Source organism: Arachis ipaensis, chromosome B7 (genome assembly GCF_059453495.1).
Source record: "Arachis ipaensis isolate K30076 ecotype BB chromosome B7, ASM5945349v1, whole genome shotgun sequence".
Lineage (NCBI taxonomy): Eukaryota > Viridiplantae > Streptophyta > Magnoliopsida > Fabales > Fabaceae > Arachis > Arachis ipaensis.
This window is the reverse complement of record NC_142442.1, coordinates 44,125,783-44,134,338: the sequence shown is the minus strand read 5'-3', so window position 1 is coordinate 44,134,338 and position 8,556 is coordinate 44,125,783. Positions and strand designations below refer to the sequence as shown.

The 8,556-nt window shown below is 31.3% G+C and overlaps 2 protein-coding genes across 2 annotated transcripts; one reads left to right on the top strand and one right to left on the bottom strand.

The window, feature by feature from the left end:
- The first annotated feature begins 1,535 nt into the window (after positions 1–1,535).
- Positions 1,536–5,452, top strand: LOC148550992 (uncharacterized). Its single transcript, XM_088492951.1, has 4 exons — positions 1,536–1,663; positions 2,018–2,142; positions 2,377–2,548; positions 5,168–5,452. Exons 1-4 carry the CDS (start codon positions 1,658–1,660, stop codon positions 5,396–5,398), a joined length of 534 nt encoding a protein of 177 aa, XP_088349077.1. The 5' UTR covers positions 1,536–1,657; the 3' UTR covers positions 5,399–5,452.
- A 935-nt stretch (positions 5,453–6,387) lies between these two features.
- On the bottom strand, positions 6,388–7,411 carry LOC107609443 (lectin). The gene has a single exon (XM_016311426.3). It carries the CDS (start codon positions 7,340–7,342, stop codon positions 6,623–6,625), a length of 720 nt encoding a protein of 239 aa, XP_016166912.1. The 5' UTR covers positions 7,343–7,411; the 3' UTR covers positions 6,388–6,622.
- Positions 7,412–8,556: the final 1,145 nt, after the last annotated feature.

The following is an 8,556-nucleotide window of genomic DNA, read 5'->3' as shown; positions in this document are numbered from 1 at the left end:
GTAGTTGGTAAATGTGATATATTCTTTTATTATAAAACTGAGATCATATTATTATTGATTGGATTAGTATGCCACCATCTTTGCCCCCAAATTCCCAAAAGAATATATGAGTTGGTGTGTATACTCATGTTGGTATCTTTATGTTTTTTTTTCTGGCAAGATTGTATTTTTTCTCTATGGCTTTTTCAATCTGTGATAGTACGAGGCAGATTTTCCTTGCCTGATCCTACAATGCCTCATGGTCGCCAAGTAAGATATTCTACAAATTTAGTATTCAATTTACCAATGAGATAGTTCTTTTTTGTTAATATATTATGGCTTTTCATATAGGACGTGATAGAGTGGATTTGTGGGCTATAGGTTAAATATTTGGAGGTACGACAGATTATTAGAAGTTGTGCTTTTAAACTGGTGCAGTTCTGATCTCTGGAAATATTCTCACCATCCAAACTACTTTGGCGAGGTTAGTCCTCTCTTTCTTATTGCTTTCAAATCAAACTTTGAGAATTCCATGTTTACGTTAACTCTACTACATGATTATAGGAAATGTCCTCTCCTAACTTTTTAAACTGTGAAAAGTTGTTTATATGAATAAATTTTTAGAGCTAGCTTAAATGTCTCTATAGAAAAAGGAGCATATACTGCTATGAAAGTGGATCAAAAGAGAGGAATATTTTTCATTGATCTTCTAAGCTATCATTAGAAAGTGAATAAAAGCTATTATGAAATGTGTGTACCTTAAGCCTGAACAAAGCATTTGATCCCTTATTGACATCATCTTGGAAGACTTTTAGTAAAGATTTCGTGTAAAGTCAAAAGCAGAAGCAAGGGTGGGTAGTTGTTACCTCAATTCTTTTTTTAATCCCTTTTTTAGTGCATCTATTTGTCATTGAATTATATTTTAGTACATGGTATTATGACTTCAAATATTTTAACATTTTAAGTTGTTTGCTTGCACTGCAGCTATTGCCTGATATTATGATGCACTTTCTTTGTATTGCAACCAAGAGCTAATGAGGTTGTTATCACACCACTTGCATTGGCTTCTCAAAGTTTGAATGTGAAATAATACGTAACAATGATTGTGCTCTGTTAATAATATCCATAGATTGTTGATTGTTTTATTAAAATGAAGTAAATTTTACTGCTAATATTTTTATTAGATAGATGTGTTTGTTGGCTATATCTAGATAGTTAAGTCTGTGACTTATAATCCTCCTTATTGGTGTTTCTAGATTGAATATTGGTGATGATATTTAGTTTCAGTTGGATGCCAAGAAAACTACATCTGTTAGGATTATGTGTTTTGATCATAAATTGAGTCTAAAGCCTGCACTTAACTCTTTCACTGAGGACTTTAAGAAGAGTTCCATGTGGACATGGGAAGAGTTAATTTTCTATAAGCAAACGTCCAATGAAATGCTACTAGACTTTGAGGAAAAAAAAGAAATAATGTTGCACCAATGTTGTCAGATTGATAAAAAGTCAGTTTTTTTTTTTAAGCTTTAAAACTTGCAACTTGGGGCAAATTTCAGGAATGGGACCCTCCAAGGAGTTTCCAAATTTAACAAGAAACAGTAAACTGGGATAGAGCCTTCCGAAGCTTCAGCGTGTAAGAAGCCTCATCACCACCAATGTCATTTGATGAGTACAAAGTATGAACGTAAGAGCACCAATACTAGCTTTAGTTTTCAACTGTAATGTGAGGTCTGCCATTTAGAGGTTTAAATCATAATGAAGGAATGTCATTATTATATATGATAAATTTAAAACTATAATACTGTCAACACTTTTTCATGTCCTTAAACCTCTTTATATCCCCAATTACGGTTGATGTATGTAAATAGAAACCATAGGAATGTTTGCTTTGATTTATGGATTTATTGAATTATTCCATTGGAACTTGGAAGCGAGTTCTAATTGGTTAAAAAATTCAAGTTATAGAATAGCATAGAAAAATGATCAAGGTGCAGAATAAATGCTTGATTTGATGTTTTCAATTAATTTTTTTTGAAAGGGAGCGGCAGCAGCCTTCCTCGTTGTCTGTGGTGGAGGTGGAGGCGGAGGGCTCTGGCGCCTTCGCCATTGTATTTGGGTTGGCCGCTGTTATTTTGGTGGTGGAGTTGAGGTTGAAGATAAAAGGTGGGGATAATTTAAAAATTTTATTAAAAAATAAAAAAAATTATGATTTGGGTATTTTTGTTACGTAGAACTCATCTTTCATGGATATAATATTAGTCTTCTTAGTTTATAGATACTTTTGTCAGCATTCATAAAGTTTATAGATACAAATGGTTGTTTTTTTATTTTCTTATAATTTTCAAAGTCATTCTCTTTATATGCTGGTTCAAAATGGAAAACTCATTCCATTTTCAGGAGTACCCTCCTGGTACCTATGGAAAGTAGAACAGCAAAGCCTTTTATCACAACAAACTTGGTTGTATTTGCACCTATAAATGCTTCAAATGATTGTGAGGATAATAATTTTATTGCATGTGGAGATGCACTAATTGTTGATCCAGGATATTTATCAAGATTCCATGGAGAGGTATACTTTCACATGACTATTGAACAATTTATGTGTAAACATGCTTTTCTATTTTTCCTTTGTTTCCTATTTCTTTTATGGATCTGTGGCTTGGACTAATAATTAATTTCTATATTATCAAATTTGTTTTACTAAATCGTAACTTATGACTCTATAATCATCCGTTAGAGAAAGTTGTTACTACTTTGCCAAGAAGACTAGTGGTCTTTGTTACTCATCATCACCATGACCATGTAGATGGTAAGTCTTTCCTAGAATATAGCTGTTTATGATCCTTTAGTGTACATTGCATTATGAGTACACAGTACAGTTGGTAAAAATGTAAGCAGTTTACAAGAGCCATTTCACTTTGTTATTTCTGAACTAAATCTAAGTGAGCAACAAAAAGCATCTAAGTTGAGGATATGATCTAATATTTGTTAGCTCTGCACTCAAGTGTACCTCATAAATTATAACCTTTTTTTTTTCTATTTTCTGATAGAAGCTACTGTCTGTTCTGAGTTAAGTCTTCTATGTAGAAATTGATATTTAAGATGTTATTATCTGCAGATTATTTTTATTCTCGTATATTGTAAACCTTTATGACAGGTCTATTTGTGAACGTGAATATTATTAAAATGTTTATTTCTTTTGTTAGTACGAGGATGTGATGTGAAGAAAATATAATTTTTTATAAAAATATGACATGGGATGGATTTTTTATATACTTTAGTTATCCAAATATAATATTTTGATGTCTTATGTATTTTTTTATGAGACTTTATAATATATTTTGATTTGTGTCGTTTAGACTGAAAACATATCTAGCTTATAATGTAAATTTTATGATTTAGATTATTTGAATTTGTCTTTTTTAGACTTATTTTGTGATTATCATAATTTTTGGATATGATTATGCTGTAAAAAAAATCTTACAAAATAGAGTAAGTTATTGTCACAGTTTTAAAATATGGTCACGCTAAAACTATGATCATAAATTAGGCTAAGGTCACAGTTTTACAAAAAAGTGTCACACTAAAACCGTGACTATAGATTAGGCTATGGTCACGATTTAAAATTAGAGTGACCACAGAGTAAGTTATGGTCGCGGTTTTAAAATAGCATGAGTGCATGACCATAAATAAACTATGCTCACGCTAAAATTGTGACCATAGATTAGGATGTGGTCACGATTTAAAATACTGTGACCATAGAACAAATTATGGTCATGGTTTCTACGCTACTCTATGGTCACGGTTAAAAAATGTGGCTTAAAGTATCAGATAGAAAACACTACAACAGTGACTATAGATAAAAAAGCTGTGATCATAGATCTATGGCTACGTCAGAATAGGTCACGGTTGAAAAAACTGTGATCTAAAGTAAAAAATAGTGACCATAGATCTATGGTCACAATTTTTTGCTGTGACCATAGACCAAATTTTTTGCAGTGTTGTATTAGCCGTTTTGTTTTAAACCCAAGAATAGAGCATTGGAATGTTATAAAATGGATAATGAGATATTTTTATGGTACTTCTAGCACGAAGTTGTATTATGAAAGTGAGAGCCTATTCTAGTTGGAGATACTAGTCACACAGTATCAACTTTGTTTTTGTGATATTTTCATTTTTTTGGTTTTTGTTTGTATGATTTGATGTTTAAGTTGTTTAGCTTGTTGTATGTGTATTTTGTACAGTAATTTGTGATTCTCTTGTTTTCTATTTTGATCATAGTGAAATTATTTTTTTAATTTTGGTGACTTGTGATTTTTACTTTTCACATTAAAGAGATTTTCTACATTAAAGTCTTGATGTGCTATCTCTATTTTTTCAATTTTTTATGCTTTTTTTTGTTGTATTAGTGTGTTAATCTGTTGCTACCATTTATTTGTGAATGGGTGTTGTTTTTCTAATTCTTAAAAGTAAAAAATTATGTGTTTTATTCTTGTCACGAGGAATATATATTATTGTATCTATATCTCCTGTGAATATAGATACTAACTAAACATTACATGAGAGTTTAAGTTGTTAAAAGTAATATCTTTTGTTATGAATGTTTTCTCTATGCTAGATCTTGCAACTTTGATGTCATAAGTCCATTGGATAATTTGTTTCCATGACTTTCTGTTTCTTTAACATTGTTTTTTATGCTCCGATATAATGGTTGGTTGATGAATGAAGGGAAAGCCTTCAAGTGCGTAGATTTTGACTTGTTTTTATGAGACGTGAATGAAATCAAGCAGTAGAATTAACTAATGATATTTGCATTAGGTTAGATTATTCATATTATATTTTTTAGTTGAAATTTTTTCTAGGACTCTTTGTAACGTGAAATACTTTGTCCCGTATTATCCTCTATATTCTTGCTTATGTTGGGTCAAGAGGATTTGTTTTTCTATACTTCACATATCTTTATTTGAATAGTAAAGATGATTTGTGCTCCTATATAAATAACAGAATCAATTTTAAGGGTTTTTAGGTTTATAAAACATTAAAGTTAATGAATTATGTGTCCTAATTTCCAGAAAAATAACATTTTTGTTCTGTTGGTAAATGGCATCAACTATATTGGATACGTTATTCAGATAGATGTACACCAAGAAAAAAAAAATTGTTATTTACATATAAATTGCAATGACAGATTGGATTTTACTTGGGGCTGATTTGGACAGAAATTGTTGTAGCAATTACAAGTTGTTTAGAAGTCAAAATCAACGTTGAGCATATGCAATTGAATTGGGCAAACTTTTGGCAAGAATACCTCAAGGAAGGCCCAAATGACCCAAGAGAGCCAACTGATGAAGAGGGAAGGAGTGAAATGGGAGGCCCAAGTGAGGAAACATCAACTTCAGAGAAAGGAATTGGGCCGTAGTTGAGAGCTTAGAGTGATTTGCCTAAGATAGCTCCAAGGTGGATGAAGGATTTTGTGAGGAAGTGACCTGCGTAACGTTGAATAATAATCTGCTGAACAGGAGTAAAAAGCTTGAAAGACACCCAAATTCCCTGGTTAGAAGGATAAATGAGCTGAAAAAGAAGGAATGGCGTGTTTGTTTGGTACAAACTTATAGAAAAAGGCAATAGATGTGTCCATTACCTAGGTAGTAAGAATATAGAATTAGAGTATGGTTTTTCGTTCTGGGATTATCCCTTTTCAAAACTACTGTTTATTTATTTATTTATTTATTTATTTTTTTTTAACAAAGATAGGAGACTCGAACCCGCAACCTCTTTTTTCAAAACTACTATTATGTGTGCAACTTCACAAAATTTTATATATTTTATTGAATTTTTTGTTTTACATTTTTTAATTTTGGGGAGAAATTTTTTTTTAAAAAATGGTTAATTTTTTTTAAAAGACACAAGTTTGTGGATTAAAAAAAAAAAAGAAATTTTGCATTGTTTTCTCTTACTCATTGCCTTCTTCATCATCTTCATTTATTTCTATTTCTCTTCTTCTTCTTCTTTTTTTTTTTTTTATACGTTTTTCCTGTTTCTCTTTTTTATTCTGTTAAAAAAAATAGGAGAAAAAAAAAACAAAACATAAAAGAAAAAGAAGCAAGAACAACACAAAAGAAGCAGCCAAAAACACACAGCACAATAGTAAAAGAAAAATAATTAGAAAAAGAAACAAAAAAGTAAACGTAGTAGCAATAGATGAGTGAATTCATATTTGTATTAGAAGCGTTTGTTAGGTCATTAAGTTAATTGAACCAATTTGATTTAACTTATATGCTTGTAAAACTTCATTCATATAATAATAATAGTATCGAAAAGATAACTATGAGGACCAAACTTAACCAACAATTTTATGAGTACCAAAATCTTATTTAAGCATTTAATGTTTGTATAAGTCAGACAAAATCTCATAAAGTAGCTTTCATTCATAGATCAAAGAAGGCTTAAAACACAATAATAGCACTTAGATGATATTGATACCCCAATAATCCTAGAAACTTTTTCTTCATATAACAGAACTGGATCCGAACAAAACAACATAATCGCAACAGAGACTCAAAAGAAAACAATGGACTATATTTTGTCCTTATTGGAACATAAAAGATGGGAAATCACAACAATGACACATCCATGGTGGTTCTTACACAATGTTGTTGGTGGTCAACGTTGACCTGAAAGACCAAGATAAAATATCATTTGCTTGAGCGTATTGCCCAGTGGAACCTGAGAACCCAACCCTAACCCATTCAGGAACGGCATTACTGAAGTCAACATCATGAGTAAGTGTTACTGGAGCAGCATTTGGATATGAACATATAACACTTAGTCTCTTTGAGACAGAGTTATATGATATTTTTGCAGTGGCTACCACTCCACTTTGGAGAATCCACTTGTTTGTCACAGATGATTTGATAGAGTTGATATCAATTCCGATGTGGATAAAATCGGGATCTTCAATCTCGCGGTTAACATAGGTATCAAACTCAACAGCAACAATTGTATCGGTTATTATACCTGGTCCGTCGAAGAGACCGAGGAACTTACCACCGGAATTAGGAGGGATGGTGGTGTCGGTCGGAGCGATGAAGAAGGCAAAGCCGTCACCGGGAGCATTGGATCCGTTTTGTGAGACTTTAAAGGTGAAGGTGGTTTCAAAGCTTGATGCCAAAGCAGATTTACTAAAGATGTGAATAGGGGCAGAGTATAATGCTCTGCCTACACTGCCATTTTGTGGTAATCCATTTTGGTCTACATTGGTGAGGTGTAAGACATTTTTATTTGAAATGGACGAGTCTCCTTGGAGGATGAGGTCTTCCTGGTTAGGCTCAAATTTATTGAAGGTGAATGAGACAGAAGACATGGTTTGGACTGTTGGATATGATTTTTACTATATGGTTTGCAATGTGTTGAGTTTGGGATAAAAGGTTTAGTGCCCCTCCACTGTCTTTATAGCGGTGGAAAGAGTAAACCAACAAAGAATCTCTAAAAAAATTTAAGTGGAATGCAACGGGTAAGAAAAAATTATTTATTTTTTAAGTAGTTACTCGGTAATATTTAAAAAAGTGAATTAAAAATATATTGTTAGACCTTTAAACTAAAAATATTAAATTAATAGTTAAAAGTGTTGGTTAAAAATAATAAATTTTGTAAATTTTTTAGTTTTTCTAAAAAATAAAGGCCTATAAAAAATACATTTATGTTATATGTATACTTGTTTCCAGTGGAACTCGAATGACAAATTATTTTAAATTTTTATATTTATCACCACAAAATTATGTTTTTTTGTGTCAATAAATTTTTGTATTTTTTTATATATTATTTTAAAAAGTTGTTTCTTTCAAAAAAAAAAAAATTTATCAGAACATAATATTTATTATAAAAGCATGTGTTTTATTTCTTTGTTTATCTTCAAAGATTATATCTACTTTATAAAATATTCTGCGTTTTTTTTCTTAGTTTTCTATAATAAAAAGAAAAAGTTTAGGGGCCAGCAACTTTTTCAAATTCTGGCCAGCATGTAACCAGCAAAGAAAAGTGAGCCATTAGATGAAATCTCACACCAATCTCACACCATTAAAATCATCATTGATGGCTATTTGATGGCTACAAATCACAAAAGTTACTGCCCCTAGCACTCCACCTTAAAAAAAACTAATTATTATTAACTTTAGAGTTGACGTGTTTAAATTTTTCTAAAATTTTACAAACTAGTTTATTATCATTTTTTCCATTTCACTATGGGTATCCAACATTTTGTCACATAAATCATCGGACAAATTGATCTTTTATAATCATCAAGTGGTGAACGCAACATTACCGGTGGAGGCCTTACATCCTTGATGTCCCTACCATATCTAAATTTCTTAGTCAAAACATGTTTATTAACCCAACCATCACCATCCTTTACGTGATGCTGAGCAAGTCGTTGAAAGCTTAAATTTTTCAACCTACTAGCATTAACATTGAAGCCAAACCCATATTTAATTTTAAATGGAATTGGAAGTGGAACATAATGACGTTTTTGTTGGTCACAGGAAAAGGAGAAATGTGAGACCTTTAAGCACGACAGTTGGA

What these genes read in the sequence shown, in the direction of transcription:
- LOC148550992 (XM_088492951.1), top strand. An exon ending in GTTGAGGTTGAAGATAAAAG is followed by an intron (nt 2,143 to 2,376) that starts GTGGGGATAATT and finishes TTCCATTTTCAG; the next exon opens with GAGTACCCTCCTGGTACCTA. An exon ending in TATCAAGATTCCATGGAGAG is followed by an intron (nt 2,549 to 5,167) that starts GTATACTTTCAC and finishes TTGCAATGACAG; the next exon opens with ATTGGATTTTACTTGGGGCT.
- LOC107609443 (XM_016311426.3), bottom strand. Translation starts at nt 7,342, where the DNA reads ATGTCTTCTGTCTCATTCACCTTCAATAAATTTGAGCCTAACCAGGAA.